We start from the raw sequence: 21,530 nt of genomic DNA on the forward strand, positions 1-21,530 counted from the left end.
AGAAACAAGTAGTCTAGTTGACATTGGTGACGAACTTGAATGGTAAGTTGAAATCAGCTGGGACTGACACTGCCAGATCAGGTACTTCATCCTGGGTACAAACATTTGTTGCACTTAGCTTTGTTAACCTCCTGATCCGTAATATTGTGCCCCTTTAGAGTTTTCATGGCTAAAACTAAATATTAAATACAAAAGTTGTGTTTTTATTTTTTTGTGTATATATTTTCCTTATAATTCATCACCAGAAACTTTAAGACCTTGACTAAAATTTCAAATAGACCTTGAGCAGTGGTGTCCTCATAGCTTGAATTTTTATTTATTGTTAAAGATTTGTGCAAAAAAAAAAAAATCCTACATATGATGACAGTAATAAATGATAAGTAGCCATATTTTGCCCAGCCCTACTCAGTCATAATTTGACAGTTAACTTGCTGGTTTCCACCCTTAAAGCAACCAAATAGAAACCAAATCTCTGTTTCCAATGGAGATTCTGTCAGAAGACATCACACTCCCCCAGCAGATTTCTTCGGCCATCCAGAGATCACTTCATCCTCCCTGTCTGCCTGAGAACCCCCACATGGGATAGCTGGCTCCCAGAGGAACTGTAGGCCTGCTTTTGGAGTGGAAAACATTGGTCCTAGAGGTCTTTGTAAAATGTTTCAGTCAATTTAGAGGCATGAAGAAAATACTCCCTGAGTGAGGACTGATTGTTGATGATATTCAATAGCTGTGATTCACCTGCTGACACACTGAGGAAAAGTACCTGCTTTGAGACTACTACACAGTCTTAAGGGTGTGGAGGTTTCTTCAGTTTTCTGGTAATTGACAAGCTCCAATACCTCAACCAACCAAATACTGATTGGGGATTCCCATTATTTTGTAACGTACTCTCTTCTTTTAAGTGCACATTACATCTATAAATGTTTCATAAATTAAATATCCTAAAGCCCATTTCAATGTTATGTCCTTGATTGCTTAGCTAAGACTAAAACTTAAAGCTATTCAACTTACTATCACAGAAGACAAATGCAGCAAACCTTTGCAATATCAAAGCTGCAACAAGGGAATTTTTGTATTTTCTTGAATAATTAGGCCTCACTAATTATCAGAATAGTCGCCTTTATACTTTTCTGTCAGTTAACTAATTGATCAAAGTGTTGCAGCTATAGTTCACAGTAATAAAGTGAAAGAATACATCATGCATGGGAATGCAAGTCCTGTATGGGAATTGACTTTGTTTTTTCTCGTCTAACTGCTTCCATTTTAGAGCATGAACATGAAAGCATGAATAGAGATAAGATTCAAACATCTCCTTTAACTAACGACCAGGTGCCATTAAATGGCCTTGGTGTCAGACTCATTCATTTGCATTTCCTGCCGAGTGCTATTTACCCATGTTCTCAGCACAGTCCGCCCGTTGTTTTTGTGTTTCTGCTCTCTATAAATAAGATCCTGTGGGTGACGTTAGTTCCTCTCTCAGCCCTTGTGTTTATGTGTGTATTTACATGTAAATGTGCACACTGTGGCTGTTTGTGTGAGTGTTTGTCTTCGTGCTCTGTGCGTCTCCTCTCTGTCATCTTCTCACCAAAACCCCTACGGGAGAATAGCTTTCTACTATTGGTATCTATTTCTCCTGAGACTGAATTGTAACAGTGTTGTATGTTTACGTCACATTTATCACACACAGTAAGCCACTGATAAACACAGACAGCTTTGTGCACATGGAACCCTTATCGCTGGCTAGATGCCCGACCATGACCTCACAGGGTTAGAGGACAGTCCTGCACTACGGGCTTGGAGGCCAGCCTCACTTCAGACATTTTTGTCGTCTATCCTTTTAGCTCGTCCACACAAATGTCCAGACGGCGCGATGTAATCTGTTAGGTTAGATGTAATCTCAGATTACAGATTAGGATAGAGCCAAAAATGCTAACGCTGGATGATTCTCACAATGTCAAAGGAAGGTTTTATTTACCACTATCTGTCTAATCTAAGCAAGTGTGTGTGTCATGTTGTTGCAAGTAACCTGTAACATGTAGGTGCCTGTGTGCATGCTGGGAGAGGAACCGATACTGTGAGGCAAGAGGAAGTTGTGGGTGGCAGAAGCAGTCATGTCACTTCCTCCCAAATCTGGATGTCACCAGGCTAATCTGCCCACAGTAATTACAGAGCTATATCAGTGGGGGGCTGAATACATGTGTGTAAGTAAGGGGGTTGCAGTGGTCTGTGTACAGTGTGGATGTGTCCTGAAACCTTAACAGAAAACAATACACAAACCATATTTGATGGGATGACATCAGTGTTGTTGCCACATCGTACACAGAGAAGTAAAAAAAACTGACTCATTGTCTGTTGTTCATTTAACATGTAAATCGGTAAAGCTTGTTCATACATGATGTTAGTGTAAGCTGGTGGTGCAGAGACTCATCAGCTGATCACTAAAGCCATTCAGTGCCCTCACCACACATACACACAACGCAAATCTTGTACGTCTGTGCTGTACTTTACTGACTTTAATGTGATTGTTTTTGGGGAGTGGGGGGGCACGTTGGTGGATCGGCGCGTGTAAACTACAATCCAGACTCTCTGTCTGTTAGCATCCACTATTAGCTCATCGCTCTGTTTTAGAGAGGAAACATTAGTCCAAAAGTGACCTCTGACTGTTATTAAGACCCCCAAATCCTTGTTTTTATGCCTCCGTGCTGGTGACTGTTTTCAGATTGTCAATCCATCTGTCCATCCCCATATCTCAGGGAATTTCCTCAAATTTGCCACAAACACCTGCTTGTAATCATGAATGAACTGATAAGATTTTGGTGGTCAAAGGTGAAAAGTCAAGGTCAGTTTGACCTAATGTTTTTGACCATAACTCAAGAATTCATACATTCATTATGACAAAATTTCACACAAATGTCTAAAAGGATGAAATAATGAAGTGGTGACATTTTATATCCACCTGTGATGCCATTGTATTAGGAAAAAACACCTTTCTGGTCATTATTCAACGCCATATCATGAATTGGTGACACTGATCTTACAGGTCGTCTGTGCTGGAAGGTTGAAGATGTGTGCGAGTCTTTTGACGTCCATATTTGAAGCACTGTGTGCTGTCACGGCTACAACTTGGTGTTCTGTCAGATTCTGCTTTATTGGCCGAGCAGGTGAACACATACAAGGAATATGACTCCGTTTGTGTTTTGTGTTTCTCTATGAACTTACACACTAATAGACATAAAGCAGTGTTGTGAGTGCAGTCCAGTTTTTATTGATTTGACACTTGAGTCCACCCTCTTCACTTCCTCTCCCAAATATACACTTATTACCTTTTATTAAATTCCCTCAAAGTCCTCACTGCATATATAGGTTTAGACAGACAAGTAATTCTGGTTATTGCTTTGCTACACTGCAGGTTCTGCTGGAGTGTTTTCATCATCTGGTCCCTCAGTTGTTGGTAGAAACATGTCGATTTACTGCCACAATCATCATCTATAACCCAGGGTGCCTCCGCTGTACAACTAAAAGAACTTCCAAACTTGCTTTTGCAAATTGCTAGTAGGTTTTTGATTTAAGAAAATGTGCTCCGACGGAAAACGGATATAAAATGTTGGCATTTAAAAACTGCTTCACTAAGCCTCTCAGACAGAGAGGAGCATTTTCCAAAATTAAGAACCGTGTTTCACGAGCCAACTAATACCAGTTGAGAAGAAAAGGGAGCGGCACAGTGTATTAGTTGGCAGCAGGTGTTACTCTGATGGGTAGAGTAGCCGCTGAGTGCACTGGCTTTGTTATTGAAGTTTTATGTAAATGTCTGAGGCTTGTACCAAAATGCCGTTTCCTGATAGCTGCAGCTGGAATTAAATTGCTCACTTAGATTATCAAGGTAAAACACAAAAATCCTTTTACATCCTCTTCTAATTCCGATTTCACCCACTGCTAAATGACCTGGAGTCCTACTTTTGGATAGAGGTGCTTTTAGGTTTGGATTTGAAGCAGTTAATTTGTGTTTTATTGTGTACCCCCCACCCCCACCCACACACAGCGTGCTCATATAACTGTAGCCCTTCCTGTGACTGTGTGCTGTGCTCATACTGCTGTTCTTGACTCACCATTACTCACCATTGATGCGGTATTAGTGTTCCTCTTAAGGTTTGTTTAAGAAAGCCAAATATTCAGTCCATTGTTAATAGCAAGGTGAGAAACAACGTTTTAAGTGTATCAGCTACAGTCAGTCAGATGATTCAGCGTTTCAGCTGCTTGGCAACTTGACGACTTTCAAAACAAAGAATGTGCTATGGCACCTCATGTTTTTTTGGTCTCTCATTTAAGCCATAATCTGAATGTTCTGTGTTATTGGAGAATTCCTCAAGAGGGAGGGTCTCTGTCTTTGATGGACGCAAGAGGTAGAAATCTACTTTATAATCACAAGGTTTTCAGTGTTGTAGAAATGATGGCAGAGATGTCCGTGAGAGCATTAGACTTCTTCCTGGTGTTCATGAAGCCACTTAATATCATAGATGCATCACTTTGGACACCAAACAGAGGCATCAGTCAACTTTATTCTTCTCAAAATGTTTTTAGAAGTTGGACAGTTCAGGAAATTACGCTTTTAGGCAAAGTTTAGAAGGCTAAATCACATCCTGACATGTGAATAGCTTTATTTATACAGTTTAACCATATTTGATAGGAGATTTGCAGGAATCTGAAGATATATTTAATGGCTTCAACCAATTGCGATGTGCATGAATTGATGCACAGCAGCGCCCAGATGAGCTGCACAAACACAAAAGGCTCTAATGTAGCGGATCAGACTGGAGAATGCCAGTGCAGATTAAAATTGAAGTGGTCACTAATGCCCGGATGCCTGACTTTTAGTGTAAAATCTATGTATTTATGCCATAATTATTGGTGTAACTGGGAATGCTGTTGATGTGTGTGTCTATCCCGTTTGTGACCCTGCGCTCCTCTCAGGTGTCAGAGGATCAGCCCTCCATATGACTCGTCCTGAGGTCAGAGGTCAACAGCAGTGGTTTAAAGGAAGAGCCACAGGGTCACTGTCATCTTGTCTCGAATGAGCTCTAAAACGGCCTCATTGGTCAGCCTGTTTACACAACCAGCCTCATAAAGGCTGACAGGAGGAAGGATTATGATGATTGTTTACAGATATGAGATGACCTTTGTCACTGGATTTGTGCATTTAAAAGACATTTTTACACATCCTGTCAGTACCAAAACTATGGTGAACAGATCCAGCATATGCCTGGACAACAAAACACACACGGTCCTGGTTTGACACACTGACACACATCTCACAGAGACGGCCTGTAATGCCACACTGCTCCGGGCTCAGTCAGCATTCACTCCTCTATGTACTGTAGCACCCGTTAACCTGCACCAGCTGTGCATACACACATGTACACACAGACACATTCACTTCCTGCACCTCAGGGGAGTTTTTGGCCAATGAATTGGCTCTGCTGGCCAGTTGGCCCTCTCTGTTAGTACGGTGTTCTCCAATCAGCACATTCCTCTTTCTCTAGACAGACGCAGGGAGACGGTTTTGGCAGCGCACACACAGGGTGGGGTAACGCTCACATCCTGTCCCCTGACCTCAGATTACACACTCACGCACACAGTCACTGTACTGTTTTGCTCATGCTCGCACACAAAACGCCACATTCTTGCTCTCCAAACCTACAGCTTTTCCTCTGTTTTGAAGCAGCTGTCACAGTCAGTCTTTCACCCCAGAGCCCTCAGTGTCTCTGTGCCCACTGCCAGCTATAGAGCCAGTGTGGTTGTGCCAGTCAACGCCTGTTGTTATGCCCCACACCAATACAGACTCTCCTCTGTCTGTGTTAATGACGCCCACCCCCCTCCCTCCCCATCTTTCCATCCCTCCCTTCCTCCCTCCGGGCACCACTCGGGCACCAGCACCAGGCTTGACAGAGCCCTGTCTCCAACAACAATGATGCTCCAGTCCACTACAATCAATTTGCTGCTGATTGCTGCGCTTGCATGTCTGTCTGAGTGTTGTCCTCTACATAAACATGTCTGTAGCGTGCTTAAGAGTAGGAGAAACAATGAAAAAGGGACTGTGACGCGCATTTGCCACTGTGCCATTGTCGATTTCAGGCCAGTGTGTGAACCCAGGCATGAAGTCGGAGCTGAATGGTGGCCACCCCATTTTGAGCTTTTTTTTCTGCAGAGAATGACAAAGCACTCAGCGCTCAATCACACATTCCCTCTCTCTAAAACTGCCTCTGTTTTGCTTCTTCTCCTCTCTACAAATGTGGCCCACTCCCTATACTCCCTCCCTCCTCCCCTGTTTCTCATGATTTCACGGTGTTGTGAAACTTCAAGAGCTTTCTGCAGATAGGATCAGAAATAAAACTCAAATTAGAAGAACTTCCTTTGTGATTCTGTTGTTTTTCCAGGCAAATATCACACACTGTGACCAAGGGTGTGAGAAAGTTTTAAGACACAACATACAGAATCACACATGGGACTCCCCACCCAGTGCCGGCTTATCCAGCCCACCACCCTCCGATCTGCTGTTGAACTTTGCCCCCCCCCCCCTCTCTTCTCATTTTCTTTCCATTGTTGATTCATACACACGCCACACTGCTCTTCCCTCTCTCTTCTGCCAGTGACTCTCACCATGCATTTTTCACCTCACCCCCCACAAACCTCTCCTCTCGGTTATCTTTGAGTTTCTCCTGCTCCCTCTAGGTGACTTGTTGTCACCACTTTAGAGTGTGGAGGAGGTGTTGGGATTGAGGCTAAGCAGTCCTTTGGCACACTGCACTTGACATAGTATACGCCATTATCATTGGACACTGGAAGGGGAATAACTGGGAGAGTTTGCAGTCATGGGATTGTTTGTGTGTACAAGAGGAGTGTGTATATATGTTAGTTAACTAGATAGGGTGTGTCTAGCATGCATATTTGCTGCACAAACAGATTGTGTGTTTTGGGGTCCCGGTTAAGTTGACTTTGTCTTGCCCCTGTTGCTCTCCAACAAACTCTGGTAGCGGTGGGAGTCCTGCCAGTCCAAGGCCGAGTGAGGAAGGGAAGGGGTGGGGCTGGGTGTACAGTGGGAAAAAGGGGAGGGAGGTGGGGGAAATAAATCGTTGAGTCCCATGTGAAACTGGCTCACATGGCTTCCTTCTTGCTCTGCTTTCTATCCCAACTGTTACCAATAGCCTTCAGTTTTGCCATTGTTCTCTGCCTGGTTTGATTATCTGCAAGTTGCTGTAATCATATTTGGGTTTCGTAGCCCAGAGGACGTTTTTGTGCACTCATCATGTTTGTTCACCGGGGCTAATGTAAGGCCAAACAATGGTGTTATCTCCTTGCCTAGTTGTAAATGGCCTGAGCCGTCAACATGTGGAGTTCAGTAGATTTGGTTTAAAGAGGATTATTATTATGACTCAACCCCTGCAAATGTATTAGCTAAAGCAGAGGCCGTGTGTTTGTGTGTGTAGCAGTGTCGCCTGTATTTAATCTGGTTTACGTGTGTGTTTGCGTGCACATTTGACTGGTGTTTGTGTGATAATTATGACCAACATAACGGTGTGGTGTCGCTGTCTTCTCTCCTAGGTGACATCACGCAGAAGGGCTATGAGAAGAAGAAAGCCAAGCTGCTGGCCTCCTACATCTCCCATTTGCCGAGTAAGACCAATTCCTCTTCTGCTCTTTGCTTTTCACCATTTCACCTCTAAGCCCTTCTCCGTTCTCTCTTTCCTGCGCAAGTTTCACCTCATCCTGGTGGTGCCAGTCACTCTGAAATGCGGAAACTTACCGTAATTACATCAAAGGAACTCATCAAACCATGATTTCATTATGTTGGTAATTACGTCTCAGCTGATGGTACCTCCCCATCTGTATAGAGAAATAAATATGAAAAACAACAATATTAATGTGTGTTTTTTTTTTAGCCCCAGCTTAATATAAAAAGTAACTGTCCACTGTGTCTGTGTTTCCCTTTGTCCAGGCGAATTTGTGGCATTCTGTGGCACTCTAGTGGCCAAAATGGGAACTGCACACATGATTATCAAACACAGTAACATTTAACAACTTCTTTAATAACTCCACCACTGTAGCAAATCCTCAAAATAACAAAACCGCTTTGTACGTCAGAGCTTGTGCAGTCAAGTGTGAACTTTTGAACACAATTTCTGTAAACCACTGTCGGTTTACAAGCAGTGACAGAAGTAGGGAAGTACCAGAGTTTCACTGTACTATTATGAGCCAGTCACTTCTGTCCTTGTTGGTAAGCTGATCTCAGTTCTTCTCAGTCAGCTGACTCGCATGAGGGTGTGGTGTTTCCTCTGGAAAAATTGCACCACATTAGCAAGACAAAATCCCACTTAATGTGTCACTGTAAGCTGATTTAATAAGTAGAATACTTCACTGCCTTCCCTGCTTGTTTAACCTTGGCCTGATTTTGACTCAAGCACACAGGGAGTTGAAATGGACTGCCAAAAACCTATTTCCACAATTTCATATTTGTTATCTGAATTAAATTAAACTCAGTTATCGGTAGTGGGTTTTGCTATCTGTCGAGTTACGGGCAGCTTGCCCTGAACGTAAAAAGCAGGTATTGGGAAGCCTAAGGCCACTTTCTGCCCCTGCAGCTGTCGCCTCATATCTCCTTATCCCACTGAACCATCATCTCCACAGGGACTCTGCTGGCCAGGCCCTCTGGGAGGAGAGGACAGTTGACTAAAAATATATTTGCTCAAATCTAGCCCAGTTTCATGAATTGCATCAGTCAAGTACATGTCCTTATTTTACTTCATGTTCAGAGGCTCTGTAGTGAGGCTAAATTTAGAGAGCTTCTCTGAGTATCATATAATATTAATGCCTACATGTAGCTGTAATGGCATTATGTAAGCAAAACTGTGCAACTTTCCAGCAGTGTCTGTTTGTTTGTTGTTTATCACAGTTGTCCTACATGCATTTTTGGCTGACTTTGCACATACCTGCTTCTGTGCTGTAGATGCGGATCTGTCTCTGCCAGATGTACAGCTTTCCCCGGGCCACAGTGCCGACCCCAGCCCGAGTCCTGAGGCCCCGGGCCCCTCCACATCTTCAGCCTCCAGACACCACCGTGCACACCGCAGTGGAGGGGCCAGGGACGAGCGCTATAGATCGGGTATGCAGCATACATACAGCATACATTAAAAAAACATAAACTGTAACGAACACATTAAATAGATGTGGTTCAGCATGTGACCTTGCTTTTTTAATACATTTTTTGTAAATGCTTGCTGTCTGTTTATCTCATGTTTCTCTCGCTCTGTTTGTTCTTACCGTTTATCTAGACATCCACACTGAGGCTGTGCAGGCAGCACTGGCCAAACACAAAGAAGAGAAGATGGCGCTGCCCATGCCAACCAAGAGACGCTCAGCCTTTGTCCAGTCTCCCATAGATACCTGTACGCCTCCAGGTAAAGTAGATTTCTCAGAACTCAGTGGAAAACTGGTCAGTGATCTGCTTTTCATTCAGTAACCTTCAGTCTCTGCTAAATTAAGTGTTCACGTTACTGAGGTGTCACACAGTGTCCCAGACAGCTGTAGGAATGCCACTCTGTAGGTGACTCTTCCTTTTGGTGCAAGGGCAAGCAAAATTCACACTAATTCTGAACCTGTCCTTTGGTTCTAAAAAAAAAAAAACCCATCTTAATAGTCAGGATTTTCTCTTTCCACCAGACACATCTTCTGCATCAGAGGATGAGGGCTCACTGCGCAGAAAGGCAGCTCTCAGTGCAGTGCTAGCCCAGAACCTGCAGAGCCCCGATTACTGGATCAACCGTTCCGTCCAAAGCTCCTCCACGTCCTCATCTGCCTCCTCCACCCTCTCCCATGGAGAGCCCAAGACCCAGCCCCAGCTCCAACCTGCTGCTTCCTTGTTGGCCGATGTACTGGCCCACACACGCATCGGTAAACTTCACTAACAAATAGCTCCAACATTAACAAATACATAATAATGATGGTTGACTGTGTGTGACGTTCACTTTCCTTCCCCTCCAGACAACAGTATCCCCCCAGATGTGACGTCCTCCACTCCCCAGGAGAGAGGCTCCAGGGTGGACCTGCCTCCAGCAGTCAGGGGGATGAGCCGTGGACAGAGCCGCTCCAGCATGCTGGATACTGCTGACGGTACACTCACACAAGCCAAGACATTTAGAAATGTCTGTTGGTGGTATGAATGTTAATGTGGGGAGAAAAAAAATCACATCATTTTCTATTTCCTGAAACCTGCTCACTGTCAACTGGTTGCTCATCTTCTTCTCCAGATTACATTCTAATCATGGCAGTTTTTTTGTGTTTGTTTTGCATTGACCGTGCGACGAAGTGACGGCACTGATTGGAGTGTGTTCAAATCAATAATTGATCTGCTCATGTTCACCCAGAATCATCTTCAACATCATCCTCATTTCACTTTGCGGTGAATGCTGCTAATGACAGAATTTTTGTGTTCTTTCTTTTGGGTCCATTAATCCTGTCCGTGTCTTGCCTTTCATTTAAAAAAGGAAAAAGAAAAGGTAATATAAATCGAAAACCGGAGGGAAGGGGAGGGATGCTGAAGAGGCCCAAATCAGCTTGCTTTCCAGCCTGATGTCCGTCTATCTTTCTTCATGTCTGTCTTGTGTCATAGGTTTAGACGTAGAGAACCTCGTATTTGTTTTCCTAAAGGTCGTTCAATCTGTCAATCTTTCCTCAAGTACCAATTTCCTTTTTGAATCCTTCATGCTGCTGACCCTGAATCAGACTGTGTGCTTGTGCGTATGGATCTGCCTGTGTGAGAGTGTGTGATACAGTAGAGATTTGTGTTAGAGTAGAACTGCATGTGTGGGTGTGCATGTGTTCTTTTGGCTGTTTACTTGCACGTGTTTGTGACGGTGGCTGTTTCTCGCTGTTTGTCCAGGCGTGCCTGTCAACAGCAGGGTGTCCACTAAGATCCAGCAGCTGTTAAACACACTCAAACGGCCCAAGAGACCACCACTCAGCGAGTTCTTCGTTGATGACTCTGAGGAAATTGTAGAGGGTGAGACACACAGAGTGCATATGCATGTTCTGCATTCCTTTTTGTTAGGAAAAATGGGAAAAGTTGAACAAATAATCACAGGTATAAATCCTCACTTATTTACTTGAGCATGTTTATCATGACATGAAATTCACACACCCATACAGTCTGTTAAACAGTATCTCACAGTTTATTGGGTTTCTTCTGTCAGACTGATTGTAGGTGGTACTTTTTGCTGATTTAATATCACCTTTTGTTATGTTAGATTTCTTTTTATTACACATACAGCCATTAACTTCGCTAACATAACTGGAAAAATACTATTTTTGTATAATTAATGGAAGCACAACAGAAAAAAATCTGCCCAGTTTTGATTTATCAACAATTTTGTACTATAACTATTATTTTAAACTAAACCACACTGGTCATGTATTAATGTTGCATGGAAATTCTCAACTTTCATGTTGTGTGACATATCAATTGTGTTGCCCTCTGTGTTACTGCAGCGTTTACACTCTTATTCATAGCTTCTCCTAATCATCCACTGCCCATCCTCCTATCTGTACCTCTGTTGTTGTCCAGTGCCCCAGCCGGACCCCAACACCCCTAAACCAGAGGGACGTCAAATCATCCCTGTGAAGGGGGAGCCCCTCGGAGTGGTCAGTAACTGGCCTCCTGCCCTGCAGGCTGCCCTGGCCCGCTGGGGGGCCACCCAGGCCAAGAGCCCTGCCCTCACTGCTCTGGATATCACCGGCAAACCCCTCTACACACTCACATATGGTGGGCAACACCTCGACTCATAGAAATGTTAATGTAGACACTAATCAGCAAAGGTTTTTGTTTAACTTCTTTCTCTTCTTTTATGAAGTTCATGCTTTGTGTCCTCTAAATATAAATGTGAGATAAATCTCTTGCATATAAGCTGGTTTAACTGGATAAATATTTGTTGGCATGAGCAGAATAACACCTACATTTGCTCTAGTGTGGAGCTATCGTGGGTTGTGGAGTTCAACTATCTTGGATCAGTTATACAACATAAATATATGGTAAATAAACAAACAGGATATTTTAAAGTCATTTACTTTTCTTCTCCACAGGTAAACTATGGAGTCGCAGTCTGAAACTGGCCTATACTCTGCTGAATAAGCTGGGCACCAAGACAGAACCTGTCCTACAACCCGGAGATCGGGTACGAGTCTGTCACTTGCCACTCAGTATGTAAAGTGTAAACGGGCATGACGAGAAAAATATGTTTTTCCATTCCTTAGGTGGCGCTGGTGTATCCAAACAGTGACCCTGGCATGTTCTGGGTGGCTTTCTATGGCTGCCTGTTGGCTGAGGTCATCCCGGTGCCCATTGAGGTACCACTGTCAAGACAGGTAAGGATGTCTCCATTTCCAAGTGAATTCCTTTGTGGGTTTCACTGAGAAATACAAAATCGAATGTAATTTGTCAAATGAAAGACCATGTATGGATCAAGAGTGATGGAAATGATGAAGGAATAGATCAGTCTGGTCTGCAATTTATACCCAGAATGTGCCAAATGCATGTTGTGTCACAGATGTTAGTCTTAGCTGTCTTGAATTTTGTGGCGTTAAAAAAATTATAAATTAGGTCACACCTAACTGAGTAGCTAGTTGATTAGTCCTTTGATCAGGTACAATTGCCATGAAGAATTATATTGCAGCCATTACACCCTGTTCACCGTCCATCTCCTGCTGCCGCCGGACGCCATCAACTGGACTAATTCCAAAACTTGCTGTACCTACTAATAATTTCAAACCCAAAACATTTCAATAAAGGGCCATGGTTTAAAAATATGAGTTATCCTTTAATGCCATATATGTGTTTCTTATCATCATGGTATAGGGTCTATATATAACGCCACATTGTTCATATGGTCATCGGCAGCCAGAGTGTATATATGGATTTTAAGTGTCACAGTTTTGTATACTGGCCTCTCCTTGTTTTGTTACAAGACTCTTGACCCTTGTCTTTCTCCATAGGATGCAGGCAGCCAGCAGATTGGCTTCCTATTGGGCAGCTGTGGTGTTAGTCTGGCGCTGACCAGCGAAGTGTGTCTCAAAGGGCTGCCCAAGACACCAAACGGAGAGATCATCCAGTTCAGAGGTCAGTCAGCCCAAATGCTGCTTGCTCAGCAGCCGTCCTCTGTGTCTCAGTCTCTCTGGGAGCCATTAGATAGACTCACTGAGGGGAATACACAGTGTGATGCTCACTGGCCAATTTAGGACCACAGTGTGTGAGTGGGTGGCTCTGTTGTCACTCCGCTCGTAGAGTATTGGCTGTTTTTCCGTAACCCTGAAACCAGGAGGTCACGAGGTGAACATTGTCAATTTAATGAAGCTCCAAATTACTTGTGCCCAAACACATTTTTCCTTTTGCCTTGTGTGAGCTAAAATATTTCTGTGTGTTTCTTTGCGAATATGTTTACCAGGATGGCCAAGGATGAAATGGGTCGTGACAGACACCAAGTACCTGACCAAACCATCCAAAGACTGGCAGCCTCACATCCCCACTGCCAACACAGACACTGCCTACATAGAGGTACTAAAATAGATTTACACTTTTCATATTTCTGCTTTTAGATGTCAAACAAATTTTGAGTGATTTTGCTGCCCACGAATAAATTACAGAAAGGTGCACCTCCTGTCTATATTTCAATTCTATTTATTAATCCACTGGAATTTAAGTAACCTTTATAGTTTTTTATCCAATGCATTTTATTGTGCAATTTGTCTACATTTACTTATTGTTTGTTTACTCTAAATTTTAAAAATCTTCATTGTATGATTTGTTGTATTTATGCCTCTTTATACCATGCTAAGAAAGGACTTTTTAAATGTAACTCTTAGACAAGTGCTATACATGTACATTATTTATGAAATGTATTATGATTGTTGTTATTGGTTTGTTTCCATATAGCTTGTGCTGTCATTGAACTCTGTCAATGTTTGTGTGTGTGTGTGTGTGTGTGTGTGTGTGTGTGTGTCCCACCAAAGTACAAAGCAAGTAAGGAGGGAACAGTGATGGGAGTTGCTGTGTCCAAGATCTCCATGCTGACCCACTGTCAAGCCCTGACGCAGGCCTGTAACTACTGTGAAGGTGAGGATTCAGTGCCTTATATAACCTACACCTCTCCTGCCTCTCAGTCTCTCTTACACTGACTCTCCTTTTGCGTGTAGAGATGGTACGATACTTGATTTTCTCAAGTTCAGCATTGCTCAGCTTTTGGCCTGTGCGAAGATTAGCAGGAGATCAAGAGCGAATGTACTCTCTAACACTAAGTTATCATATCTAATAGTGATCGTCTGTATGTTTTTGTGTTTTCTGTTGTAGGGGAGACGCTGGTCAATGTGTTAGACTGCAAGAAGGACATGGGCTTGTGGCATGGCGTCTTAACGGTGAGACTGAACAATTTCTACTGTATATACAAATTAGGGGACCGTTTTAACTTTGATATGTGTGTTTGATATGTGACACTGACAGTTTGTTTGTTGTTGTTTGTTGTTTCAGAGTGTTATGAACAGAATCCACACCATCACAGTGCCATATGCTGTCATGAAAGCATGTCCCATGTCCTGGGTGCAGAGGGTCCACATTCACAAAGGTTCAGCCAATGTCCAATCTTACTTGTATAATTTTATTATTTCATTGTCTACACATATTCTTCTTTTTCTTCCTCTTCTTTTTCTTCTCTTTATTGTTATTATTAACTGGTAAAATAAAGGTTAAGTATAAAACAGTGCTATTATTAAAATATTTTTTTTCAAATGACAAATGTAGACATTCAACATGATGACCACCCACCAGTAACTTTAATACCAGTGAATAACAAATGGCAACAAAAGTCAGAAGGAAACAGTATAGCAAACACAAAATGTCTTACACATGTAATTGCACCATATATAACATATTCCCCTTACCCTCTGGTAGCACGTGTGGCCCTAGTGAAGTGCCGTGACCTCCACTGGGCCATGATGGCCCACAAGGAACAGAGAGACACCAACCTGTCCTCCATACGTATGCTTATTGTGGCCGATGGCGCAAACCCATGTGAGTCACTTCTCCTGCTCAAACATGGCCTCTTTGTAACAACACAACACAATTTTGACCATCTCTGCCCTGTTTTGGTAATGTTTACATCTATTGTTTGTTATCAGGGTCTGTGTCGTCGTGTGATGCCTTCCTGAATGTGTTCCAGTCTCATGGTCTGAAGCCTGAGGTGATCTGTCCATGTGCCACCTCTCCTGAGGCCCTGACTGTGGCCATACGCAGGTACCACATCTGCACACTCACATGCTCTGAGAAAGGGCACAGTTTTGAGTAGCTTTGCACTTGAGGATGAGAATTTAATTTTTTTTTTTCTTTTGTTTTGTATTGACATGTAAACAACCATTATGTAACTGACAGCACGACTTGTCTAAGATGACAAGGCAGGAGACGAGCCAAATAAGAGGAACAAAGACAGATAAACAAAGAGAACTGTGGTTTTCACATCAACTGACATAATGTTTATGCTTATACAACTAATCACATTTCTTCCTATCACACTTAACTCTTAGTTAAAATTAAGGCGAAAACAATGTCACTACTTTAAAACCAAATCAACTCAGAACTAAAACAGAACTAAACCATGTACATTTTTTTTTCTTATTTTCTCTGTCTCGTTCGACATAAAAACACCATCTCCTTCCTCTTCTCTGCAGACCCGGTGCACGAGGAGCTCCACTGCCAGCCAGGGCCATCCTGTCCATGGGCGGGCTGAGCCACGGGGTGATCCGGGTGAACACGGAGGACAAGAACTCTGCTCTCACTGTTCAGGATGTGGGTCACATCATGCCCGGAGGTTAGCCGCCGCAGTTAGCCTCAAATGACGCTGGCGAGGTGCAGCAGAATGCAGCTCCGTGAACGCACATAATGTTAATGCTCTTGACATGTTTTTTTTTTTTTTTTTTCAGCTCTGATGTGCATTGTGAAACCAGACGGGCCTCCTCAGCTGTGCAAGACAGATGAAATAGGAGAGATTGTGATCAACTCCCGGGCTGGAGGCACCATGTACTATGGCCTGCCTGGTGTCACCAAGAACACATTTGAGGTCTGTCAAAGTTTAAAACCGATCTTTAAGAAATGCCCATACGACTAACCCTCGATACACTAATCCCTACATAGAATTTCTTCCAAAACAGTGGAGCACAGCATAAAACATGTAAAATGCTGTGATTGTTAAATATTTGAAACAAGACCAGAAATGTAGTTTGCAGCAGCAAACTAATCATGACTCAATTTAAAAAGAAATAATAACAATATTTGAGAATGAACTTCCTGGCGACCTTTCCAGGGTGCCCCCCTCATCCTCTCAAGTGTGTGCTGGGATCAACCCTGTCCTGGATAAGCTGGTTTAGAAAATGGATGGATGGGAAAGTTACACAGATTCAAATGATCCACTAGATGGAGCCACAGTCATCATGAAAGCATTGCATTATATTTAGTCCCCCACTTCCTGACAACATGCTCCATATGATTTTGTTCCCATATCCTCCCAATTATTCTGTAAAGTCCCTTTATTTCATTTTAACTATTGTTTGGCAATAAACCAACCCTAAACAAAACTTTTAACTGCACTAATACAGTTCTTTTGGCCTACCTTTGATATGTAATGTCAGGGTGAGCTGTAATTTAATTTAATACTGTAAATATTTGAGTCCAATGTTTGATTTTACTGGTTAAATCTGTAGGTGATCCCCGTCAATCAAGCCGGAGCACCCATAGGAGAAATTCCCTTCTCTCGGACTGGTCTGCTTGGATTTGTGGGACCGGTAAGGCAAACATACACAGAAATACAGAGCTAGTCTCTTGAAATTTGAAATAAGGGTGGTGAGTCTTCCGTTTTCCTCGCTGAGTTGCACTGTCTGCTCCACAGGGCAGTCTGGTGTTTGTTGTGGGGAAGATTGAGGGGCTGCTGATGGTGAGCGGGCGACGCCACAACGCCGACGACCTGGTGGCCACCGCGCTAGCAGTGGAGCCTGTCAAAACAGTTTACAGGGGGAGGTGAGACACTGACCGCTCCCTGTGAGCCTGTGTGCTTGATTCACTGTTCTTTTTGCTTGTGTGTGTTTCACACAGCCCATATTTCAGCCCATAACAGGATGCATGGATGGAACACCAAAGAAGACCATTTCAGCAATACATGTGCCATATGATTGATTAGAATTTTGTGACATGTAATCGGTGAATAGGAAGAATCCCACCTGTATAGCCTGCAAACTGGACAATCCCTTTATCACCCTGCAGCCTCTGTGTGTGTGTTGGTCTGTGTGTGAGCGCTCAATCTGTTGTTGTCATTCACACAGGATCGCTGTGTTCTCGGTGACAGTGTTTTATGATGAGAGGATAGTGATTGTAGCAGAGCAGAGGCCTGATGCCAGCGAGGAGGACAGCTTCCAGTGGATGAGTCGAGTACTGCAGGTAAATCACATGTATATAGTGTCACTTAGTGTGAGCATTCAAAAAGTAATTTTCATTATTATGATGGTATTTAGGTGTGCTAACTCTTGTTATGTCATAGATTCTCCCTCTTATTCCTTTAGTTGTGTGTATTTAAAAATCTTAATGGAGTTAATGTCGCATTCATTAAACTATATCATGGGATGCCTATTTTCTGCACAGGCCATCGACAGTATCCATCAGGTCGGCCTGTACTGCCTCGCACTCGTCCCAGCCAACACCCTCCCAAAGACGCCCCTTGGAGGCATCCACATCTGTGAAACCAAACAGAACTTTCTGGAGGGAAACCTGCACCCCTGTAACATCCTCATGTGCCCACACACCTGTGTTACCAACCTGCCCAAACCACGGCAGAAGCAGCCAGGTAGGCCTCCTCAGAACGGATCTGCTCATGGCACAAAACATCACGGCAAGAAAGGAACAATCAGAAATAAAACATGTTATTATCAGGTTTGTGCTGTTGATATCATGGCTCTGATGTGTGACGTCTTTGATCTGTTCAGTGGACGTCGGTCCTGCCTCTATGCTGGTCGGCAACTTGGTGGCAGGGAAACGGATCGCCCAGGCGACAGGCAGAGAGCTGGGTGTGGTGGAGGACCAGGATCTGATCCGAAAGGTACCATTTTCCACACAAACCCTGAACCACACTTTTACCACACTGAGCCTATAATAGTTATCAGAGGCCTGACAATGGATGTGTAAATGGTTCACTCTTTTTGAGTGACTTTTTTTACAGTTTGATTAATACTACTGTGAATTGTTATCTCCTAAGTAATCAATATCTTTGACTCTAACATTCAGACCTGGACAGTGAGACAAAATCTATACTAATAAACTTTACTGTTTAACTGTTGCTAGTCTTAGTCACTGTATATTACACACATTTTAGAACTCCAATGATTTATCAAGTAGTAATTGACAGCTATTTTGATGATTGATTAAGTGATTTATCCAACAGAAATACTGAATGTGTATGTGATGGTTCTTGCTTCTCAAATGTTAACTTAACATTATTGTAAACTGCTGGTGGAACTAAAAAGACATTTGATGACATAACTTTGGGCTCTAGTAAATTGTGGTGTCCATCTTGTATTGTTTCCTAATGTTTTATAGCCCCAACGAATAATCACATAATCAACGAAATAATCATCAAATTAACTGAAAATAATCTTGAGTTTCAGCCCTACTCTATATGGAACACAGATATTTTCATATTAAACTGATGTATAAAGTTGGAAATGCTCTGAATGTGTTTACCAAGTTAAAGATGACGCTGTAATGGTCGGAAAACAGATGCTGACTTTTTATCCTAAATCTGTTGTTCTGCCTTTACTTTGCTTGGGTTGGGCTTTAGCTCTGTATGTGGCCAACCATGATGGTAAGGCTCTAGCCTGGCCCCCACCCGTCTTCGCTTCTGCTGCTTCTGTCAGTCAGATGTGCTTTTGCAGCCGCGGCCACCAGCAACAGCTTTGGCCCGACGCACAGAGTTGACTGTCCAGGCTGGTTCCTTGGCCAGCAGGGGTCCACACACCTAAACTAATATGCAGCGATACATTAAAAATGAAGTTCCACTCTCCACAACAGACTCACTGGCCAACAGCCTATTGGCTTTGCCAAACCAAACGCTCAGCAATAAATTCAGTTCTATTAACTTTCACTAAGTGAATGAAAGCTTCTTGTCTTTCTTAAGGAGGTAATGCAGACTATAAGAAAGTTATTATAAAAAGTGTCCATGCATTATGCTTCTATCTCATAATAGATTTCAAAATAAAAGAAGTAATGAGGAATATTTTGGTGTGCACCTCTGCTCGCTGTGTTCACTGTGATGCTCCCATGTGTAGCATGGCTTGATGAGTGGTCAGGGCAGCCGGTCTGCATGATGTTACTCCTGTTTATTGTTGACCAGAGCACGACCCGTTGTCTGACTGAGAGAGAGAGAGAGTGGCGTAAAGGATGACTCCGATCAGTGATTTTAATATGGCCAGCAATGAGACACTGCTGTTTATTATGTCTGTTTGTCTGGAGAACGCCATCGTGTTCTATTTATTTTTTGTTTCTTTACGTGTTGCCTAATGTTCACTTGGCTTCTGCCTTTAAAGGACTTCTTTGCTTTCCCGTCTTGTCTTTTTGATCCTGTGCACTGAACAGTTCCTCAGCTTAATGGCACTACTGATCAAACCGCTAATAATGCATTTAATTGAAAAAAAATAGCCAGTGGGTTGTTCCCCTGCAGCAACTTTGTTTAAGAAAGAGTACACTGAAGCACGAATATGTTGTGGAAACTTCTTTTTCAAAGCTTTTCAAAATTGTCATGATCCTGTGCTTGAAAGGCCCCTAGCTTATTAGTATTCATGGCAGTATCTCCAGTTCACCTCCTGGCAAAGAAAAAATATCTGGACACTCATACTCCTGTTGTGTGCTTGTGTGTCTTTATGTGAGAGGTCAAAAGCATCACAGAATACCTTTTACATTCTTATTCTTATATATAAATGTCTTCTTTTTTCTTTCCTTGCAAAGTCTGTTTGAAATGAACAAATGTATCTGTGTTCACTGAAGGGAGATTTACACTATGAAGTGCAGCTATATTTTCAGGGCTAGCTTTTATGTGTTTCTATCTGTTGGTCATTTTTAAATGGATTATTATTTGGCACTGGCGCAGCTTTGTGTATTTATTTGATTGTGTAATACATGTAATGAGTCAGTCCACCATTAATGCTTATGTGATGACACACTTTCCTCACCAGCACCAGTTCTTGTCTGAAGCTCTGCAATGGAGAGCTCAAACTGACCCAGACCACGTCCTGTATGTGCTGCTAAATGCCAAGGTAGATTAAACGCACACACACACACACACACACACACACGCAGGCACACACATTGTTAGTGATGGTGATCCATTTTGTTGGGTGTGAGTTCAGCTGTCCTTCCTCTCTTTGTGCTAAAGGGGGTGGCAGTGTGCACAGCCACTTGTGCTCAGCTTCATAAGAGAGCAGAGAAAATCACAGCTACCTTAATGGAGAGAGGAGGCCTCAACACAGGAGACAATGTGGTGCTGCTTTATCCCCCAGGTAAACACACACATACACACACACCAGTCATTATTGGAGATGGCCATGTTTCCTTATATTTCTATTTGATATACAGAGACAAGGTATCACTGTTTAATTTGCCAGTATTTTAATTCACAGCGCTGCTCTCTGTGTCTCTTACCTCTGCAGGTATTGACCTGATAGCTGCCTTCTATGGCTGTCTCTATGCGGGGGTCATCCCTGTGACGGTGAGGCCTCCCCACCCACAGAACCTGGCTGCTACTCTCCCCACTGTTCGCATGATCATCGATGTAAGTGAACACCTCTGGGACTGTATCATGAAAAATATAACTAACTGTATTATTAATGGTGATTCTGTTACATAGGGTGCTCTTTAAAGGGTCAGTGCACCTAAAGATCAAAGCAAACATCCATCCAACCATTTTTTTGCGCTCATCGGGAGTCTGGTCAATCAACCCTTTCCAGCTCCTCCTGGGAGATCCCGAGGCATTCCCAGACCAGATGAGATGTATAATCCATCCTGTGAGTTCTGGATCTGCCCTGGGGTCTCCTTCCAGTTGGACGTGCCTGGGAGGTATCTCAACCTCAACCTCAACTGGCTCCTTTTGACCCAAAGGAGCAGTGGCACTACTGCAAGCTCCCTCTGCATGTTGGAGCTCCTCACCCTATCTCTAAGGCTGAGCCAGTCAGTTTCACATTCGGCCTCAAACCTCAAAGCAAACATGTTTTCATACTCACACCTAGTCTTAGTAGAACATGTTTTTGTAATTTGGTTGAACAGATTTTTTTAAAGAAACTACTTTTGCTTCATTACATCTTCGATCATATTTTGGTTTTCATTGAACCCTATAGTATCCATCTAAAACAAAACAGTGTTTCATTACCAAATATTATAATAAAGCTTTAAATTGTCAATGTTAGCTTGT

The 21,530-nt window shown here is 42.9% G+C and overlaps 1 protein-coding gene across 1 annotated transcript in view; it reads left to right on the forward strand.

The window, feature by feature from the left end:
* Nucleotides 1–21,530, forward strand: part of dip2ba (disco-interacting protein 2 homolog Ba) — a 40,176-nt gene that overhangs the window by 12,135 nt on the left and 6,511 nt on the right. The window contains exons 2-27 of the mRNA XM_070839146.1: nt 7,597–7,668; nt 8,999–9,154; nt 9,324–9,449; nt 9,712–9,942; nt 10,033–10,161; nt 10,931–11,050; nt 11,612–11,809; nt 12,127–12,218; nt 12,298–12,408; nt 13,036–13,159; nt 13,485–13,594; nt 14,050–14,152; nt 14,387–14,451; nt 14,564–14,657; nt 14,984–15,103; nt 15,211–15,325; nt 15,757–15,896; nt 16,009–16,145; nt 16,786–16,866; nt 16,971–17,098; nt 17,401–17,515; nt 17,717–17,918; nt 18,058–18,170; nt 20,299–20,379; nt 20,499–20,622; nt 20,773–20,894. Coding sequence (XP_070695247.1) covers nt 7,597–7,668; nt 8,999–9,154; nt 9,324–9,449; nt 9,712–9,942; nt 10,033–10,161; nt 10,931–11,050; nt 11,612–11,809; nt 12,127–12,218; nt 12,298–12,408; nt 13,036–13,159; nt 13,485–13,594; nt 14,050–14,152; nt 14,387–14,451; nt 14,564–14,657; nt 14,984–15,103; nt 15,211–15,325; nt 15,757–15,896; nt 16,009–16,145; nt 16,786–16,866; nt 16,971–17,098; nt 17,401–17,515; nt 17,717–17,918; nt 18,058–18,170; nt 20,299–20,379; nt 20,499–20,622; nt 20,773–20,894 — 3,209 coding nt within the window. The remainder of the gene's footprint in view (nt 1–7,596; nt 7,669–8,998; nt 9,155–9,323; nt 9,450–9,711; nt 9,943–10,032; nt 10,162–10,930; nt 11,051–11,611; nt 11,810–12,126; nt 12,219–12,297; nt 12,409–13,035; nt 13,160–13,484; nt 13,595–14,049; nt 14,153–14,386; nt 14,452–14,563; nt 14,658–14,983; nt 15,104–15,210; nt 15,326–15,756; nt 15,897–16,008; nt 16,146–16,785; nt 16,867–16,970; nt 17,099–17,400; nt 17,516–17,716; nt 17,919–18,057; nt 18,171–20,298; nt 20,380–20,498; nt 20,623–20,772; nt 20,895–21,530) is intronic.

This window comes from Pempheris klunzingeri, chromosome 11 (genome assembly GCF_042242105.1).
Source record: "Pempheris klunzingeri isolate RE-2024b chromosome 11, fPemKlu1.hap1, whole genome shotgun sequence".
NCBI classification, from domain to species: Eukaryota; Metazoa; Chordata; class Actinopteri; order Acropomatiformes; family Pempheridae; genus Pempheris; species Pempheris klunzingeri.